The sequence below is a fragment of the Melanerpes formicivorus genome, unplaced genomic scaffold (genome assembly GCF_026170545.1).
Source record: "Melanerpes formicivorus ecotype bairdi unplaced genomic scaffold, bMelFor1.0.p_v2 SCAF_21, whole genome shotgun sequence".
NCBI lineage: Eukaryota > Metazoa > Chordata > Aves > Piciformes > Picidae > Melanerpes > Melanerpes formicivorus.
The window spans coordinates 3,509,181-3,530,200 of record NW_027142373.1 but is presented as its reverse complement, the minus strand read 5'-3'; the positions used below and the strand labels follow the sequence as shown (position 1 = coordinate 3,530,200).

At 41.0% G+C, this 21,020-nt stretch overlaps 1 protein-coding gene across 3 annotated transcripts in view; it reads left to right on the top strand.

Annotated features, from left to right (window-relative positions):
• The window catches only part of TEX2 (testis expressed 2), a 40,753-nt gene that overhangs the window by 3,246 nt on the left and 16,487 nt on the right, over positions 1-21,020 (top strand). For all 3 annotated transcript variants that reach the window (XM_068151060.1, XM_068151058.1, XM_068151059.1), the window contains exons 2-5: positions 12,579-14,233; positions 17,119-17,319; positions 18,882-19,218; positions 20,350-20,597. In XM_068151060.1, coding sequence (XP_068007161.1) covers positions 12,605-14,233; positions 17,119-17,319; positions 18,882-19,218; positions 20,350-20,597 — 2,415 coding nt within the window. In that variant the 5' untranslated portion in view covers positions 12,579-12,604. The remainder of the gene's footprint in view (positions 1-12,578; positions 14,234-17,118; positions 17,320-18,881; positions 19,219-20,349; positions 20,598-21,020) is intronic.

The following is a 21,020-nucleotide window of genomic DNA, read 5'->3' as shown; positions in this document are numbered from 1 at the left end:
CTGTGTGCCTGTTCACTCAGCAGCATTGTGAGGACTGAGGTATAACCAGCTGGAGAGTTAACATGTCAGTATTGTCTTTTTCAGAAGCAGTGAACAGAGTTGCTTGGGTTTGGGCCAAGCTTTGCATAATGTAGGTCCAAAAGTACTTACCTGGCAGATGGAATTTTTAAGACTTTTAAGGTGATATTTAGGTTCTTTCACACAAGTCCTCTCTCTATTAGAGTAATTTTAGACTATAGGCTGTCATATGCTAACTTATTTTAATCAGTTTTGAGTGTGCTTACTGAGCAAAGCCCCCTCTCTCTGGCAAACATGGTGATGTTATGCCTGGTGCAGTGTAAGACTTCAAATCAGACCAGCTTTGTAATGCAGTATTTGCCTGTAAGTTGTTCCTGTGCTGCTTTCTCCATGATTTCTTGCTGTGGAGTGAGGCTATTACAGTATTGAATTATTTTGGATCCCCAGGGCTACAGAGGTATCCCTTTCAAGAACTGATTAGCAGATGCATCACCATTTCCTTTAATGGAATTCTTGATGACCAGGATCTCTGGAAAATAAAAAGCAAGTGCCCTAAGCTGAAATTGCCCAATTAAGGCATCTGGGAGGAGTTGCTAAAGAACGTCCTATGTTAGCCAAGACCAGTCCTGCCCCTGTTGGAAAGCCTGGGAAAGAGGAAGCAAAGGAGCAAGTTTTGACAACAGTTCGAGTGGGTGAAGCAGCTGCAGTGTGCAGGAATCCTGTCAGTGTTGCAGGTGTTTCTTCCTGCTTTGCTCCCTGTGAGGAGAGTTCTAAGGTGTCTGGTTATTTACCAGTTGTCTTATTCTCTGTGTACTCAGAACTATTGTTTCTGATGAAGCCAATTGTTAGTGTTTTTGAAGAGACAGGAGAATATAATGATAAGAAAGGGTTTATTCTCTAATCTTGCCTGTCTTGCTTTCCTACTCCTCAGATTTCCTAGCTTTCTCTTCCTTGTCTTTCTCTCCTCTCTATTTTAACTCTCTCCTTTCTGAGCAGCAAGGTGTGTTACTCAGCTGTGTGCAGTCCAAGTTAATGCATAGTACAGCAGTTAAGTTAGTGTTCTAAAAGACAGGACAGCTGATGGGCAAGGGATAACAGAAGATCAATAGAACACAGCAGACGCTGGTGTTTTCTCAGAAAGGCCAGGAGGGTAGCACAAATGAATTGTCCTATGAATTGGGCTTTAATATTCATTGCCTGGTGTCCCTGTGGTTTATAAACTGTTGTGCTTTCTGGTCCCTCTGGTGTTGGGTGACAGAAACATTGCAGAAGCGTGCCCCTTAGTGCTGGTGAATGTGTTGTGTGCCCTGAACCATTTATTTTGTCAATGCAGGATTGTTATTCTGAAGCTGTGAGAAGATGTGATGGTCAAGACTAAAAGACAGTCTCTTAAAAGAGTAAGAAAACACATACTTGGGAATTGAGGTGCTGGTTTTTTGAAGGGTCGACTTAGGTCTGAAAAATCACTGTGTTGGTTTTTAGTAGCTTATGCAGGGGACTGAGCGCTGTGAGACTCTTACTCTGGATTTCACGTGTTTTGTTAAAATTGTGCTTCAGTTGTGAAATAGGACTGCAGCAATATAAGCACAAACCAGTCTACTGTCTCCTTTGGTACTAGGAATTTCAAAGCAGATGGTGGAGGACTGAAATGTAGATGCAACCTGTCATGAGTTGCAGTGAAGTTCTGATCTGGAATTAAAAAGCTTCAAAAATAATTTTGTTTCACTGGAAGTCAAGATTAAGAGTGAGGACATGAAAATGTCTGTTTTCTGAGCCCAGGGAGGCTCAAAGAATAAGGCTTCTTTGAGATGAAGGGAGATAGTCATGCTCACACACTTGTGATTGTGGTAGCTGATTAGGAAATACTGCTTAATATGTGATATTGAAAGCAGACAGTGAAAGTTTGGCCTTTTTGTCTCTTGACTTCTAGTTTCAGCAGGCTGTCTTACCTTCTTTCCTGGAACTTCTGAATATTGAGAACCTGCCTGTGCAGGGCTCTGCTGGAACTCTGAGAGCATCCCCCAGCTGAGGCTGGGAACCACAATCATACAACCAAGTTCCAGAATTCCCATAGCATTCCCATACTCCCTGCCCACTGATCACCTTCCATCACTTCTTCCTGTCTATCCTGCCCCAAAGTGGCCAATACAAGGTGAAGATTCCTGCTTTGGATACCTTCCAAGCTGGGTATTTCCATTCTGCTTGCTTAACACCTATCTGTTAGTTCTGTTGCCCAGAGGGGTTTCACTTTCTTTCCTAATACACTTGTGTAATGTTTGGGGTTGAACGCATGAATAAATGTACTCTGGTGGTAAATGAATGTGATCCACGCATTTCTTCTCTTGTTTGTAGCTGCTGTGAAGCTTGATAAGGCTTATCTTTGCGATACCTTCCCAGCACAGTTCTTGTTGTCTAATCGCTTTTGACACTGCTTCCTTTTCAACTTGACTTGAAGTGTTAAACAAATGAGTTGTGAAAAAGGGGGAGAACTGGGGGGGTAATAATACTACATTTCTGTCAACTCAAAGAAGACTTCTCCATGGGGTTCATCAGAACTTTTGAGGGGTTGTGGAGGCTCTTCCATGGTTAAATGGAGAGGAGCTTGTCTCTCAGTGTGGTGCTGAATGCAAAGTGAGGAGATTTCTATCCCATGTCTAGATTTCCACTTGTAGTGGGTGTTGGGTTTTTCTTATTTACCCCAAAAGAGCAACTAATCTTGTCCCTAAAGCCTTCGTTATATATAGAAAGGTCCTTAGGGATGGGTGCAGCTTCCTCACGCTTCAGTCATCACTGTTCTGTCAGCTTATCCTGGAAGACAACTGTAGCTACCACCCATGCTTGGCTTCTCTGGCTTGACCTTTCTGATCCATTAAAAGCCTGTCTTGTGCAGCCACACCCCTATGTATGGTGGTGTGTGAGGAAGTGAGTGTCTCTATACTCCCAAACTCATTAACAGCCCGTGTAATTTGGAGCTCGTGTAGCTGCTTGCCTCCATTTGCTAAACAAATGCATGGTGGCTCTGTTAAGTATGTACATAAGAACATTGCCATGTGCCTGAAATGAGAATTGCCTGCATAATACAGTAATTGAACAAGGCAGAGTATGGCTCAAAGACACCTATTTCCCTTTGCCCTTTTGAATCCATCCAGTGGCTTTTGCTGTTCTTTTATCTCCCAGCAAATCAAGAGCTTAGAATTGATGACCTAAAATTCATTTCCTTGAAGCTACTTTAATGACACTTCTCTTTCCATGTGTGTGCACCAGATGTAACCCACCTACTGCAGAGTGTAGTTGTTCCTACCTAGTTTATCAAGGAGTTGAGACTATGGATGTGATTTCTGTCTACAACAGCAGGAACTTGTACACTCTGGAGGCGTTTGCTGGACAAACAGAACACTGACAACAGCAAGTTGTTGAATAGCAAACATCATTGGATAAGAAGGGGAAGATTTTATCTCTTTTCTACAGAGCAGTAACCAAAAAGGAGAATGACGGTAAAGAGCTTGCCTGAATTCTACTTAAAGTAGAACCAAGGTTCTTAAGAATGAATTAATTTTTTTTTCAGATCTTTTCTTCTCATTGCACTGTGAATTCAGCAGAGAGATGGGGAGTTGGGGTGTATATTGTCATAAGCCATCCACCTTCTGACCTTTTTGTTGCAGCCCGTGAGGTCAGGCTAAATTCCTGGGGAGACCCCGGTTGACTAACATTTGCAAAAGTGAGATCTGTGTATTTTACAGCTCCAGATGTAGCTGATCACAATTTAGTGTGTTTCATCTCTGAAAGAAAGAGGCCTGAAGGAATGATTTTATTCAGAAGCTCTCCCATCATACTAGTCTACCTGAGGTCTGCTTTCCATTAGATGAAGACCTGTATCTGTCTGCATGCTACATGAGTGAATTATTCCATGTGGGAACAAACATTTGCTTTCTGAGCTGAGAGGGACTGAGTAAGCGCTGGCTGTGTTGCTTCCCGCATTATTGATCTTTGGAAATTGCTTTTCACCAGAGGTAGTGAGAACACTTTTCAAGGAGTGCTGGAAAGTTCAGAAAACTGTTACCTAACTTAAAACTTTCAGGGAGATTCTTAAATAATTTCTTCCTAATCTTTGTTGACTTTTTTTTGAGAGTATTCACATTAAAAAAATATCTTTCTAGGTATGTTAACAGTACCCACATTTGGAGAGATAAAAAGAGAACATGAAGAATCCTCTCATTGCTTAGAGGTGTGAACAAAAGGGCTTTAAGATACCCAAAGAACTCACTTTGTCATCACAGCATGCTGATTTTCTTTATGAGGACTAAAGTGTCTTTATATTCACTTTTATGTAAAAAGATCCTGTTGATTCAGATGGTAGTGAAGTTGTTTTTCTTTCATCTGTCTATCTGCCATAGTTTCTTAGCAATTAGGATTAAAAAATATGTTGTGGGAGGTTCTCCTCGTTTTCTGACTCAGTTGGTTTCAATAAGAGCCAAGCCTGTGAAGCAGCTGTTAAGGTCAGGCAGTCTGTAATTGACCTATCAGATGTTGCAATTAAAATGTATCACAGCTTTTAGAAATAGGAGTTACCTCAGTAGCTCTTGGGGAAGAAAAGGGAAAAAAAAAACAACAAAACAACCAAACCATCAGAAAGCTTTAATTTCTTAAGCTGATCCATTAATTGTTGCTGTCTTCTGTGTCTAATGCAGGAAGTGGAGGGGAATGCAAATCATGCCAGTGGCTTTGATTTTAGTAGCCGGCTTTTGGCAGGGTGTTCTTTCATGTTCTGGGTAACAAAGTCTTGCCCACGTCTGTCAGTGCATAAGTTCACACCTTGAAAATTTTAGAGTTAGAAATACTGTGTGAAAAATGAGGAAACATATTTAAGTGGGAACACCAATGTGGGTGCTTTTGCTGCATAGCTCCATGTCTTTTGCCATATATTTCTGTGGATTTTGTACAATATTTGAATGTGCTTTTATAGAATGAACAGGAATTTCAGGGTTGCTTCAGCCCTATGCATTCAAAGAGACTATACTGAAATGTGTAGGATAATTGCAAGGCTGATTGTTGACAAGCTGAAAAACTTCAAGACCCCTTATGTTTTGATAGTGAGTTGGGAGACTGGGAGAGTCTGGCTTGTTTGTCCTCATGTTTTTAATTGAGCCTCACTTAATATCTTTGCTCATTGAAGTTAGACCGGGTTTGGATTTGTGTGTGTGTGTTTGTTTGAAATAAGCAAATACCATCTTCAACATGGGGAAAAAAGTCAAGTTGTTTGGGGCCATCTAGGTTCCATTTCAGTCTTGTGGAGATCTTTCTATCTTGGGTGTTCACCTGTCATCGCTCAGCCCTGTGTCCTCCAGTTGGAAAGCTGCAATGCTGCTTAACTTTTGCATTTTAGTTTCTAGGTATTTGAGCTGAACATAAATCTGAATGAAATGAGATGAATGTTGCCTTAAGCAGAGAGAAATGTCTGGTACTTGCCAATTATGGGTTTGACATTTTGTTTCCCTGCTCTTCTTGGAAGGTTTCTTCAGAGTTGACTTTACATTTTGTTAACTTTTTATGGATCCTTCTGTGAATTCAAAGTTACAGGAATTCAAAGCATAGAAACTGATATTAGGAGTTTATGATCTCTGCACCTCTTGCTTAGAATGCCTTGTGTGATTCTTCATCTGCTTTAACTTGGTTCTTTGTTGTTGCTGTTTTAAGAAGTGGTTCTGTATGGTCTTAATTGTTTGCAATGCTTTGTGGACACTACTCTTCAGTGAGGTGCCTTAGAACAAAGTTTTTCTCACCATCCTAATTTTATTGAAACTCCAAAAGCCACGATGACCTGCTCAGGGCTTTCAGAGAAGTCTGGAAATGTAGCTATTTCCTTCCAAAATTAGATCATGAAGAGCTTTTTTTGTTCTTGTGGTGCTGATTTATGCTTCTTGCCTTTGCAGTTTCCAGGTAGCGTGAAGTGCTGGTAATACCTTTCTCCATTAATTTTTCATGGAATCCAATAACAGGCAAGACTCCTCAATGAATGGCATAGAGCTGTTGCCAGGCCTGCTTCTCTAAGCACTGGGAACAATTTTCTTCAAGAAACCTTGCAGAGAAATCTGACTTTTGGGTTGAATTACATTTGAATTATTTTTATCCCATCACTTCTCAAACTCAATTGCAGCTCTGAATGGATTTTTGCATGTTACAAAATCCTATTTATTGACCTTTACCTAAGATTTTTCCATCTTTTGGACCCTCTGGGGATTATGCCTGCAAAAACATCTGAACAATCCCATTCTATTCTGTCTGGAATGCATTTTCTGCATTTATCAGACACTTTGCTTTCCTTGGGCAGATGAGATGCAAGGAAGTAAGTGACTGTAATCAACATGCCCTTTTCTAGCAGTAGCTCCCTATGTTAACAGTTGTAGCTTGCTATGTATCTTCAGGTACCTTAGGTTAATTAACTTCCATGTGTTTAGTACAGCTACCTTTCTAGTTAGGTCTGAATACTTTCTCTTTGGTTTTAAATGCAGATGTAGCCTTCTGCCTCTGATAGACAGTTTAAGCTCTCTTAAAGCAGCCTGGCTTTGATTAGTTCTTGTTTTGTTTTGTGGCCAACTGCCTGAGGATCCAAAAGTTGAAGAAGTACCACCAGAGCTGGAGAAGGAGAAAGATCAGGAACCATCCTGGGTAATGACTGCATTGTGCCTGGGACAAGCCAAGGTCCTAGGCATTTGAAGCCATCTGCATTTCTAGAGGGAGTTCTGGTTTTCTTGCACTTCTCACTGGTTCTGGGGTGGTTGCAAAGGCAACAGCAAAATCCTATACTGGAATAGCTGGAGATAATGTGCTGTTCTTAGCTGAAGCTGTCTTGGCGAAACTCAACAGATGTCAGTGAGTGAGTAACCTGAGTGAGTAGCCTTCTGTAAACAACAACATAGACATTTCCTTCAGCTGAAACATATTGACACATCTCTTCCCAAGAGGCATGCAGAGATGTTTGCAGAAGCCTGGCACTGTGGCTTCCAGGGCTATGTGACATCAATGTCCATCAGGGTTCTGTAGCAATAGGTTTTGAAATGTAATTTTTTTGAAGAGTTACTACCTTGCTACTTAGGATGTGTGCTTGGTCCAAACCTAAATAATTTGAAGTATTAATCTCTTTAGTCCTGTTCAGTGAAAGTGGAGAACAACCCCTTCTCTAAATCAGAAGACAGCTCTGAGAAGAAACCATGATTGTGTACTAAATTTTATCCTCTTGGGCTAAAAAGCTTTAAAGCACCTTGCGAAACCTTGAAATTAAAATGAAGGTTGTAACTATGAAGTAGAAAATTTGATGAATCATTAAAAAAAGTCCACTGGAAAAAATAGCTTTTTATGATACCTATTGAGTATGGTTTGTAAATCTGTAGATTCCATTCCTTTTTTAATGATCTTTCACAACTCTGTTTGACATAGTGGTGTAGACTTGGAGTTACTAATTGGTGCTGCTGCTCAGTGTATCTGTGTTTAGCTTCACGTGGAGAAGCATAGTTATTTTTAATATCATTTCTGCTGCTTCCACACAAAGGTGTATGGTAATTGTTTTAACTTTGCAGTTGCTCTGTTGTGGGTATAAGGGAACTAGTAAAAGGCCTCTTTGAACTGTTACATGTTGAGTGTTTTGGGAGGAAAAGATGCTATTTGTTGCTTGTAATTATGAGTGATAAAGAAACAAAAATGAATTAGTCTCTAGGAGGAGAAGATGAGAAAGGAGGCAGTAAAACCTGCTAGAATTTTTTCTTCTCACTGTGCCAACTGGAAGTAAACAAAGTGGTGCAGTTTGAATCTCCTGCAAAGAGCAGTTAGATGTTACTGAAGGCGAGTTTAGAGTTGACTACTGTAAAAGCAGCTTTTTGCTGTTACCGCAGTTCTTTTCACTGTGTTTTACTAACATCTATATTACTCAGAGCATTAAGGAGCTTCTCCAGTAGTACTGCGATTGGTTGGGAAACATATTGTGTTAAAATTGAGCTCTTGGAGAGCTGCAGATTAAGATCTTGTTTCTGGGCTCAACTTCTAGCTATCATTACAAATGCTTGCTCTGTGCCTTTTCCAGCTTCTCCTTTGAATTTCAGAGGTGCAGTTCTGTTGCAGAATTGGACCTGTAGTGATTGGGAAGTGCTACAGTGATAGGATGGCAAGGCAACAACCTCTAAGCATGTAATCAGGCTGCTGAACTGCACAAGTCTTTCTTGCCTCAGTGTTGACAGGCTTCAGCTCCTGGCTCTGGCAGCTTGGAAGTGCTGCTCTGACTGCCAGGGGGCTGTTTCTGGATGGTTTTCTGTCTCTCACTGCAGTGGATTTGCTGCTGCCCTGTTCTTAATCTAGTGCTGCCTTCTGGGACTGTGTCCACCTCGAGGCACTGGTCCCCTTTGAGTTATAGGCCAGAGAGATGAGAAGCCTGTCCCGCAACTGCAGTTTGTTTTGTTGGCAGAAAGCTCCTGGTTTCTGTGTTTCTCTGTGTTCTTGTTTTCAAAAGAATAAATGCCTCAATGTGTTGCAAATTAAAGTGATGCTTTTCTACTCCTGTTTACTGTTCTTCTAGGACTTACTGCATGTTTTGTTTTAAGCTTTGATTTAACTTCTTTTGTTTTCTCTGTTTGGAAGAATGCTCGCTTTCTTGTAAATATCCTTTCGTTTCAGCCTTCAGAAAAGAATTAAATAGAAAGAGCTTAACTTTTCCTGAGTTTCCAGACAACCTTTGACTGCTTACCTTTTTGTTTGTCAAAACTAAATTGCAGTGCAGCTTTATGAAGTTTTTGGTGTAAGTGACATGTCATGGAAGGAGAACAGGAAAGAATAATAATGTAATCTTTATCAGTGACGGCAGAGAAAGTAATGTGGTAGTTGACCTTTCTTAGGTCTTTGGGGGAAATGTTACTATAGAACAGACTCGCATAGCTAACATGAAACAGTTTGTGTTTGATTATTTTCCTCACTCCTGCCGAACTTGCTGGCTTACCTTTGGTCTGGGAGAGGTTTATAGCTTTCATTAAAAGCATCATCTCATTGGTAATACTTTTCAGATCTTGCTTAGGGTTTGTCATTGAAGTATCCCTAAGAATGCCTAAACACTGTCTATTTAACCTGGATCATTCTTACATTAAAAGTATTTGCACAAAAATATAATTATTTGTTTTGTTATGAGGCTCAGAGAACTCCTGAGGGGAGGTATTTTAGTTGTGATAACCTGGTTGAACTCTGTTAGAGGTATGTGTCTGTTTGTTGTAGTTCATAGTAGGTGGCATAATCTCATGTGGCTGTCCTCCAAGTGCTGACTAGTTTTGAACACACTGGACTCCATTCTTTTAATAGTACTTGATATTGGTATAAAATTTCATATTGATATTTAGTTTCTGAGCTCAGATTTAAAACAGGTTTTGTTCCTCTTCCCTCCCTCTTTGTATCTTAAATCCAGTTGTGTGAACTTGCAAGGTGAAGCAAAGCTTTTTTCTGACTCCTGTTGGAAAGTGAGCTTTGAAGTATTATCTTCAGGCTGGGTAACTGGATCCCTGACACAAGGATTTCACAGGGCTATTGTGTGCTGGTAATTACCAACACTTTGTATGGAGTTCATTTAAAAGTAATGACTAGTGGATGGAAAAGGAATAATGGATGTTAACCATAGAATACATTAACTTGAGGAGGTGCCAGGGGAATTTAATTTGTTGTAATTAGAAATTTGAATGGGGATAGAAAAGGATGCTGAAATTTGGTATTTGTATCTTTTTTTTTTTGTCTTTTATACCATAAGTCTGTCAAATGAGATGAAATTTAGGTATTAGATAATATCCCAGTAGCTGTGGTTACTGCTTCAGTGAGGTCATTCTGGGTTAAATGGGAATTGGCTTTCTAGGCAATTATTGGACCAACCAGTTGCAAAGAAAAAATGCTTTTTAGCAGTCGAGGTGATGGCTGTTTGCCAGAGCAGGAGGTGCCTGTTGAAAGAGTGATGGCCCAGAAAGGTTATTGGGTAAGCAGAGGCATAAGCAGTTAGGAACATCTTCCCTTTGAACAGTGATGGCAGTCTGCATGAAGTCAGATTGTGGCATTATCAATAATCAAATTAGCAGCTTCCTGAATAGCATTCAGGGCTTGTTCTGATGCAACTGCCAGAGCCATGGGAAAATACTGCAGTGCTTTTTAAAAACCTGTAGGACTACTTCTCTGCTTAGCAGGAAAGAATTTCTGCGTTGTGGAAAATGCTGGGTTTGGGCTGTGTTTAGTAGCAGCGAGCCGAGGAAAGAGCTGGACAAGTTTTGAACATAGCAGCAGTTTTTTATGGGAATGTTTTCCAGCATACCCTTTCCCCTCCTGTGGCTGTTGCATTAAGCAATGGGATTGGAGTAGTTGCCTCTTGCAGTGTGTGTGGATGCCGTTACCCAGTCCTGTCCTGTTTCTTCAACTGAGTGATTATGAAACCCATGGAATTGCTCTTCTGAATAACTCTGACCTGTCTAAATCGAACTGTGTTTGGGGTGGATAAAATAAGTGTGGTGTATGCAACTTTGACCTGTTTTTCTAAGTTAGTTCCTGTGTGTTAGTTGATTCCCTCTCTAAATCATGAATGTGAAGATTACTGCTTTGCTTTATCTGTAAAGCTGATTGTGTAGTTGCCTAAACCAGGCATTTCTGTGCGGCCTGTTTTTTCAAAGCTGTGAGGTAGGTGGTTTCTGGGGCTCAGCTGAAGAAGGGTGGGGTATTTGTTTGTCCACTGCAGGGAAGAGGAAGAGGCTTTGCCAGTTCTGGAGAGGGCAAAAGGACAGAGCCCTTGGGTGCCTGGCTATTTCTGTAAACACTCCCCATTAGTCATTGTTGGTGAGCTAAGGGCACATGTCACTGTAGTGGCACTTCTAAAAGGTGTCATGGCCTAACTCAGCTCAGTGCTGCCCAGCACCTGGTCTCTCCCTGGGTGTGCTGGTGGTCAGCAGGTGCATCACTGCCTGCTGGAGCTGTGTTGTCATCTGCCTGGAAACACGTCCTCAGCTCCTGTACCCTGCTGCCTTGCTTCTCAGCGGCAAGGGGCTGGGAGGGAAAGCTTTTTTGTTCCCAGGCAGCATCTGCTCTTTACCTGCTTGCTGTTTCCTCTTGTTGTAGTGCTTTAAAAGCAATGCCTGTAGGTGAGGATAATAAACTGCTGTTATGTGGGTGCAGTGCCTGAGCATAAAAGTGGAACTGCTATTAGTTGGTTAGTAACTCTCTCAGTTCACTCTGCAAAAGCATTCAAAGTTCAAAGCTGTGGGGGAAAGGAATTATTTTTTTGAGCAGCCTCCTTCCCTTCCATGTAAAAGTTCATGTTTTGAATCATTTGAAGCCTGGGGATCTAAGATTATAACTTATAAAACTGATCCCACACATCTTCATAATCAACAACAAAGAAAACCTAAAGAGGCAGCCAGAGGAGGTGGGGGGGACAGTGTGGCTTTCAAAAGAAGGATCAATGAAAACCTGTTTCTGCAAGTATTGATGTAATCTACAGACAGTCAGTTCATAATTGTGCCCCTTCAAATGGTAGACTGGGAGCACCATGTCTTCAAACAACTGGGAGAGGAGACAAGGGGGAAGCAATGAGTGAGGAAAACAGGTAGAGATCAGTAAGAAGTGAATGTTTGAATGTTCAAGAACCTGATGATATTAAATGTTTGTTATCAAAACTTAACACTTGCTGGAAGAGCTCTCGGTAGTGGTAGCAGTGGGAGAAGTCAGGGATGTCATTCTTGTATTTGTGGTGGAAAAGCTTCTCAATATCTGCTTTGGAAAAAAAACCCCAAACAAATCCCTGGCAGTAAAAATGAGAAATTATGCCTAGGAATGGATTGGAGACATGAGCTTGCAGAGAGCAGGGAAAATCTCCCCTATTCTGTGTCTCTGGGGGAGAAATTAGTCAGTAGGATATCTGTTGGGTTTGAGTTGCTAAGGTCTTAGAAATATGTAGAGAGAGTGCAACTGTTGTAATGCCAATTGAAATCAGAATGATGTGATGAAATACCTGCTGGTGGCCCAAACAGATGTGCTCTCTTAAATAGCATTGCCATTTAATGTACCAGTTGTCTCCAAATTCAATACAAGATACGGCAACTGTATCTGCTGCTTGCTTTTGTTGTTGTTACAGGATTTGGTTTGGTTTAGTTTGGGGGGTTTTGTCTACTAAAAATGGTGTCACATTCTTGGAAGATCATCTCAGAGGGGTTGGCAATGCTCTTCATTCCTATCCATGATTACCAATTATTCTGAACATGTTTTTTTCCTTGTCTTTCTCTTAATGTATTCTTGTGTCCAGTGATACTAAGAATGAGGCAGATGTGAAGGGGATATTAACTACAACAAAGATGTGTTTCATTCCATTAAATAAATGTACAGTCAATTTCTATAGCAATAATTTTCCATAATTTTTCTAGATAGCTTCAAATCTGCTGAGGTGAAGTGTGTCCAGAGTTTTAAGATCCAACCCAGCTCTTGGGTTGGGCTTAGTGCTTGAAGATAAGGGTGTTTGAGGAGGGGGGAAAAAAGGCACTTAACAAAATATTACCTTTTCTTCACAGGCTCTGACACATCTCTGGGACCTGCAATGACAAGTCAGAACAGTAGCCATGCAGAGAAAACTGGTGAAATGTCCTCAAAGCAGTCAGCACCAAAAGTGCAGGTCCAACGATCTGTCTCCCGAGAAACCATCACTATTCATTTCTCTGCATTTGGGAAGGAGAAAGAAGAGGAGGAAGAGGAATTTAAAGAATTTCTTGGTGAGGAACTAGATGACCAAAGCATTGTAACAGCACTTGAAGCCAAGGAAGACCTCTGCTTTGAGCATACTGGCCATGATTTTTCTGGTCCAGCTACCTCGCTTGACATGGCCAACTCTGCATCACTGCTGTCCTCATCGCCTGCAATTCTGCCAACTGCAGAGACTGTGAAGCTGTTGGATTCTCCTTCCACATCCCAAGTATTCAATGCAGTGCCACTAGTCCTGTCTCCATCATCACAAACATGTCAAACTGTCAGCTTGTCAGGTGCAGCACCACCTGTGGAACAGAAATCCAGTCTGTCATCTTCCCCATCCTCATCCCCTTCCAGATCAGGTGTCTGTTCTAGTGGATCATCCACAATTTCTACGTCAAAGCCTTTTAAGGGTTTAGTCAAGTCCCTTTCAACAGATGTGGAACCAAAAGAACCCACCCCACCGATGCGACATAGACAGTTAATGAAAACCTTAGTGAAATCTCTGTCCACAGACACTTCCAAACCAGAAGCTGAAGCTGTGTCTTACAGGCCACCTGACTCAAAGCTGAACTTACATTTGTTCAAACAGTTCACTCAACCTCGAGCCACAGGTGGCGATTCTAAAACTGCCCCCTCATCTCCATTAACATCTCCCTCTGATACCCGTTCCTTTTTTAAAGTCCCTGAGATGGAGGCTAAAATTGAAGATACTAAAAGACGCCTTTCTGAAGTAATCTATGAGCCTCTTCAGCTGCTTAGTAAAATAATGGGTGATGAAAGTAGTAGCCACAGGCCCAAAGCCTTATCTTCAAGTGCTTCAGAACTCTCAAACCTTTCCAGTTTGAATGGCCATTTAGAAAGCAATAACAACTACAGCATTAAGGAGGAAGAATGTGATTCTGAAGGGGACTTCTGTGGGAGCGACTCTAACCTGAGTAGGAATGATCAGTCAAAAGTGGCTGAGGAACACCCAAAAGAGACCGAGACCAAAAGCTCTCAGTCTGTAAGCACAAAGGACGTGAGTTCAAAAATTTCACTCGTACTTGAAAAATGTTCTCTGTCTGCACTAGCAAGCAGAGAGGATGAGGAGTTTTGTGAACTGTATTCTGAGGACTTTTCCTTGCTGGAGGATGAAAGCAAAACTGATAAACCTACTGAAACTTCGTTTGATCAAGAGATGACTGAGGAGAATGGTACTGTGCTCAGTAGTGAAGATGAAAATAATTCATATGTGCAGCAGCCTAAAATACCAGTGAAAACTTTGTACTTCTTAACACTGTTAGTCTATGCTTACTTTATTATCCCTCTCCCTGGCTACTTAAGTGGACTCTTCTTTGGAATGGCCCTTGGATTTATGATAGCTGTCTGTGTGATTTGGCTTCTTACTCCTCGCAGTCATGAATATACCAAATTGCATAACAGTAGGAAAAAGCAATGGAATACAGAAGCTCTAGACATCAAAGAACCTGAAATATTGAAGGTGAGTGGCAAAGTAAAGCAGAGTGGGCCTTCTGAAGCTCTTTTCTGCGATGCCTGTGTTCCACAGACCCAGGTTAGTTGCCAGTCTGGTGGTCAGGCACTTTCTCCTAGATTCAGCTGTGAATTCAGAGCAACTGCTGACCTTTATAAAGAGGGATCACAGGATCAGTGTAAATGGCAAGCAGCTGCAGGGTAGCATATGACTATGGTCATTGTCCTCCCTGAATTACTAAATTTCTTATTTTAACAACTTTGCTAGTATAAAAAAGACCCATCATACAGTCACTTCTCTCCCACACAAGGAAATCCATTGTTGCTTCAGTAGTTGAGGAAAATCCATCTGTTGCTAGCATGTCATGGTAACATAACTTCTCTGTTTTGCATTGCAAAATGGTTTCCCCAGGCCCTGAATCTTTTGTTCCAGTTTGTTTTTGCAAAGAGGGGGATGGAGGTATTTCTGCTAAAATTGTTCAAAATGAAGAAACTTTGAGATTAATTTTGTGATTTCTTGGAGAACCTTGAAACTGTTTCTTATGGTGAATGAAACAACAATTTATAAAAGTGGGAACTGCTGAAGTGAGAAGCAGATTGTGTCATATCACCCTTGAACACAATTACATATTTTTTGGGGGGGAAGTTCCCGAGCTGGCACACTTTCAGATTCAGGGATGAAATTAAACATGAATGTAATGCTTTAGGGTAAGTCCTGTAGCTACTGAGAAGCTATAGCAAAGTTCATGCATCTGATGTGTATCCCAAGATGTTCAGGTCATGTCAACTTCCCCATCTTTGAAGCATTATTCATGCCTCTTCCATGCAATACACAGCAGCCAAGAGAAGGATTTATAAATCATGCCTTGTTTTCATCCCTCTCTGTCCCCTGCTCAGCACAAGTCTTGGGGTCAGAAAATTCCATCTGGTTCCATCTGTAGCAGGACACTAAAGAAGCTTCAAGTGTACTGTGACCTTCCTTCTTGGGTACCAGACATACCTAAGGGTTTCTAAACCTTCTGCTGAAAATAGCGTTGTAGCTTGTTGCAGTTACAGAAAGGGCTGCTGTCCCTAAATTTCATCTGAAGATCAACTTCCCAAGTGTTCCCTTCCCTTTGTGCCAACTCCTGTGGTCTTCAGCTGAACTTTGGAGGCAGCAAGTTTCCATCTGTATGTTTGCCTGACTGCAGGCTCTAGACTTTGGTATCTGAGCTAGAAATAGCTCAGAGATCTGATCCGGGAGACAGGTGGGAGTCTCTCCAGAGATCTGTGGGCCATATGGACATTCCAGTTCTGCACAGAGTGAATGGCTCACAGTGGCTTTAGGCAACTCTTGTGATGTCCTCCTTGTGCCTCAGTAAGTCCAGCTGGAGTTTTTGGCTGAAAATTAGTTGCTGTCTGCTCAAAGATATCTTGGCTTAATAATTTCTAGGAAGGAAATGGGATGTGCTCAAACAAATATCCACCCTGCTGTGCAGAACCTTGATGGTTTGTAGAAAACTTCTTCCTGCATTGTGTTGGTAGCTGTATACAACCCAGTGTAAGCAACTACCTGAGCACAAAGCTACTCCAAAGAATATATATTGCTATTTCTGTTAATAAAAGAGGTAGTCTGCTTCAGAGCCGAGCAAAGATGAATGACTTAATCTTTGCTGAACATAAAAGAAATGCTAATTTTTCTGGGTTCTCCAGGGCTTGTAGCGAAACGGAGCTAGGTGTTGGAGTAAGCAAAACATAGATATCACTGTTACTATGGCAGCTAAGAAAGTGTGTGCTCTCTCTCTACTTTGAGAAATTCTATGAGCATTAAAATAAATTCTGCATTTCTGTGTGGGGGTGGAAGCTTTTTTTACAATGTTGCAGTAATTTCAGCGATGTTTTGAGTAAGGTAGCTACAACTTTTTGTTTTGAGAATACCAGGGATATTTCTCCTCTTCACAGCAGCAGATGCTCTCCCCACTTCTCACCTCAGTATTTGTAAGGATGCTGCCTTATTTGATGCTCTTGAGGATGCCTTTTTAAGTCGTCTTTGCCTTCTGTGGACATCAATGATTATTGAGTGTGCCAGAGTAAGATTTTGGTGTGCAGGTAGAAGTAATTATCGAAGTATGTTGTAGGGCAGGTTAAGAGAAGGAAAACTTGCTCATTCCTCCTTGAATGAATATTTTGGCTTGTCTTCTGCCCCACTTACCTTGCATTTTCTGCAAGCAGATGTTAGAGGAGTAACATCAACCATGGCTAGAGTTAGCACTTAGGGACTTGTTTTCATCAGGGCTGGCTGGTTTGTTTTCTGTTTCTTTCACTGCACAGAAAGGAATTAAATTGATCTCCTCGTGTGTGACTCCTGTGTTGTAACTGGGCAGTTAAGCAGCATGTTAAATGATGTCAGACGGTGATAGTGTGTTAAAGCAAACTCCACTGTGGTCTTCCATACAGTCCTTAATTGCTGGTGATTAAGATGTCAGTGCTGTCTATAAGCAGACAGGCTGTTTGCTCTGCCTTGACTGCTGGTGATTGAAATGTCTGTGCTTGCTATAAGCAGACGTGCAGCTCTGCAGTGTGCCCTTGCCAGCTGCCTTGTGGCTCTTCCCAGTAAGCCTAAGTCTGCAGATCTTGCAGCCTTTGATGAAGGTGAGGCAAGAGACACCCTGCTACCTATACAAAATGGACAGCAAATTGTGTGCTTGGGATACAGTCCTCACCTCATGCTCTGTCAATTAAGTGCTGCCTCATTAAGGGCATTTACTGCTCTGTTGTATTGGTAGGCTAAGTGAAATGACTTAAGCAAAAGCTTGGATAATTATTTAAAACTTTCATACACGTGCTGCACTTGGTTTTCCAGCAGCCTAAAAGCCTCTTAATGAGTGTGTTGTTTTGTTTGTGTTTTTCCCCTAGGGATGGATGAATGAAATTTATAATTATGATCCAGAAACGTACCACGCTACGTTGACTCACTCTGTCTATGTGCGACTGGAAGGAAGCACCCTACGGCTTTCCAAACCCAACAAAAATATCTCTAGAAGGGCTGTGTACAATGAACCAAAGCCTGAAGTCACTTATGTCAGCCAGAAAATTTATGAACTTACAGAGAGCAAGGTGAGTGTGCCTCACTTATGTCTGATTTTTAACAAAGAATACCTTGAAATTTCTTCTTGAGATTTCAGAGGTTGGCTGGTTTCTTTTTTTTTTCATTTCTCTATTTCCACACTCTGTCATTATAGAAACAAACCTGTTGTGGGCATTAACTTGCAAAAAATTGTGCTGGAAGATCAAGCAGCATTTAGAAAAAAATTATTTCTATGCAAGAAGGGAAAAGCATAATATTCTCTGTCAGTTCAGAGCAGAAGTCAACACATGGGAGGTCAGAGAACTGTTCACCACACCTTGGATTGCTGTGTGAACTGTTCAGTGACTGTTCTGAAGCTTACACCAAAATTGATAATCTCCAGTGGTTCTCTCTATCCCAAGATGGTACAGAAAACACTTGCTTTTGCTTGAAGAGGGAGTGTATTTTGAATGTGGATGTAGCAGAGCAGAGTGAGAGGTGGCTGAAGCAGACAGGACTTTCTGGAGATAGGAATTTTTGCATTAAGGATAACACCAGGACAGTTTTCCTATTTGTTATTTGCATCCCTCAAATCTGTGAAGAGTTGCCATATGAAGTTAATTCCATTGGCATTGTATTAAGTAATACATCAATACCCCATTATTAAAAGAATGGATTTTTTTAATGTGCTGCATCAATAGAGGGCCTTGGCAGTACAAATGTAGGAGGGAACTGCTTCAGTTGACTGTGGGAGTTAGAGGGAGAGAGGGACCAAGGCAACAGTGAGGAAAAGCATGCCTTTTGTTTCCCTGAGTCAGTGCAGGAAAGGAGTTGGCTGTCAGCTCTGCTTTCTGTTGAAGGGAGATGATGAAAAGATAAAGTGAAAACTTAACTCTGCAATAGGCAGGACTGTGTTTTCCCATGATGAGGACAAGTTCTCACATGCTGCAGGAGCACTTGTCTGGCAGGTGTTCCCCATGGTAACTTAGACAAACTTCCAGTAATTTCCCCCTTAACCCATCCCCAGTTGGTTATGAAAGTGCCAAGTGCCCTGTCTGTAATAAGCAAATGAGGGCTGTTCTCTGCGGTTTTTGGAGACCAATGGTAAGTTCAGCCCCGAGACAAGAATCTAACTCTTATCACTCTTCTCATCACTTGCATTTTCTCAATTCTCTCGGACTATGCTGAATTTAGAATATAATTATCTACATGTTATGACTTAATTCTGAAATACTTGATGTGATTGTTCAAACACTGAATTTCATGAGGTGGACCTGAAGATGTTGAGTTTAAAACTCAGTTTGGATTCTCACTATTTACCCCATAGTCACAAAAACAAGGTTCCCATTTTTCTATTCTCTATTCTATGAGAATAAAATATTTTAAACGAAAACTGAGTTTCTCCACACGATTGTAGAATCTGAGCTACTTGCATGGTGCTTGTTTTAATTCCAATAGATTGAACATCAATCAGCTGTGAGTTAGGAGCTGAACCCAGCAGATCCAGTGTAGCATCTGTATTTCTTGTATTCCTGTATTTGTTACGTGACATAGAGCCATCAAAGATACAAGTGAAAAAGAAGTTGATTTAACCCTTTTATTTGTCATTCAGATCTCCCTGGTTCCTAGGAGTCTGGCACGAAAACGGATTTGGAATAAGAAATATCCCATTTGCATTGAACTTGCTAGACAGGATGACTTCATGGCTAAGGCCCAGATTGATAGAGAGAATACAGAGGAAAAGTTATCTGCTGAAAATGTGGACTTGAACAATGAAGAATCCAAGAAACCTCAGGATGGAGCAAAGTACACTATCCAAAAGGATCAAGTACTTTATCTCTTTGGAAGGACAGGCAGGGAGAAGGAGGAATGGTTCAGAAGGTTCCTTCTTGCATCCAAGCTGAAGACTGAAGCAAAGAAGCCATCCAGTGTATGTGGGAGCAAGCCAGGTATTCAAATTTTGTGTTTCGCATCTGAAAGAACAAACCACTGGTGTGTTTTCTCAGTGGTACTTGTAGCAACTGTGGAGCCACAGTGATCCTTAGAGACAAATAATGCTAAAAACACTCCTCTGGTCCTTATCTTGGTCTCTCATTCCCATTTTCCCACCCTGCCTTTTCCTCTCTTGGCTATACGCCCTCAACTGTCCTTAATATTGCTGGTTTCTGTGAATGCACTGTTCTTCAGTGACTGTAACAACTCCTGTCAGTTTTGTCAGTCTTCCATTTTTTTTCCTCTGTCCTGTTGAAGCTGATGTCAACATTTGCAGTATTAGATTCAGTCCTCTTATTACCTGTTCTTCCTCCATCCTTCCTTCCACTCCAATTTTCTGTAAAGAGTAAAAACCTTTCTCGTGATTTAACATCACAATAAAACACATTTTTCTTTTTAAATAAATAGTCCTATGCTAAGATAGATATCTGGTAGTCTACAGTATTGATCACATGTTTGAAATATTAATTTAAACCCATCCTCTGATATAATTTTAAATCTGAATGACTCATGCTTTCCTTTCTTTATCTGTTCTCTGAGAAGCTTTTTAAAAATGGGTTAACATCATTATTTCTGGCACAGAACTTCTTGAAGTGCAAATGCAAAATAATGGCTAATTAAAATTCTAATACTTACATGCTTTTCACAGTCCTTTTTAATTGTAACAGCCTCTAATTAAATTAAAAAGAGAAGAAAAGAAAGAAGTATAGTTGTAGGTACATTTCAGTCATCTGACTTCTATTTTAGGCATTCCCCAGCAGGGCTGTTGGGGATTCTGCCATATGTTATCCATATGTGAGTGTCCATATTTAAATATGCTATTGATCAGCTGAGTTTTCCAGCCTCACATCCTGCTGAGTGCTGAATCATACCAAATATTGACTAATTTGAGTTTAGGACCACCAAAGCATATAGTAGTGGCATTTACTTCTACCCCTCAAAATGAGAAAGCACTGCTCTGAATGGGCTTTTTTGGGATAAATTAAATCTGGCAAGCTAATTTCTTTCCTCTGTGTTTGATCATACACTCTGTTATTTGACTGTCAGGCTCCTTTTCTGCTAAACAGGTGTTACTCCTTTTGATTTAGGGCTCTTGCCAGCACACAGCAGATCTGATAGTCAGTCTGGAGTTCTCACACACAGTCGGAGCAGCAGCAAGGGGAGTGCAGAAGAAATTGCATCTCAGCTGAAGCACAAGGACCTGGCCAGCAACGTCCGGCAGAAAGTGCTCCTGGACTACAATGTTTATATGGCAAAGTGTGTTCCACAGGAAAAGAAAAGCCCCTCAGGTAGTCCAGTCCTCAGTGCAGATAACAGCCCTACAGCTGTGAAAAAGGTAATTCTTTTCCCTGAAAAGATGCATTAAAGGCGGTAAATCTTCTATCTTCTTACCTACTACTGTACAGATCAGTACTGTAGAAAGCAAAGTTAATTCCTTTACTTACAGGTTGGACCTAAATTTTTTTATGTGTTTGCAAGTTCCCTGTTGACTATGGTTTCTTCTTAATGTAACATGCTAGCTATTAATTGATTTAGTTTGATTTCCCTTCTCCTGAGAACATCTGTGTTTTTTTCTGGCTTTTACAGTGTCTTGTACCCAAAACATTGTCCAGCTGAAGGAAATACAGCTGTAGATTTTCTTCCTTAGGAATGCACACGTGTGTCCCAAAAGAAACAACCCCTCAACTCGTCCCCAAAGAATTTTTGTCTTATGCTTAAGATGAAAGCAAGCAAACCAAAAGTCCACAAATCTCACTTC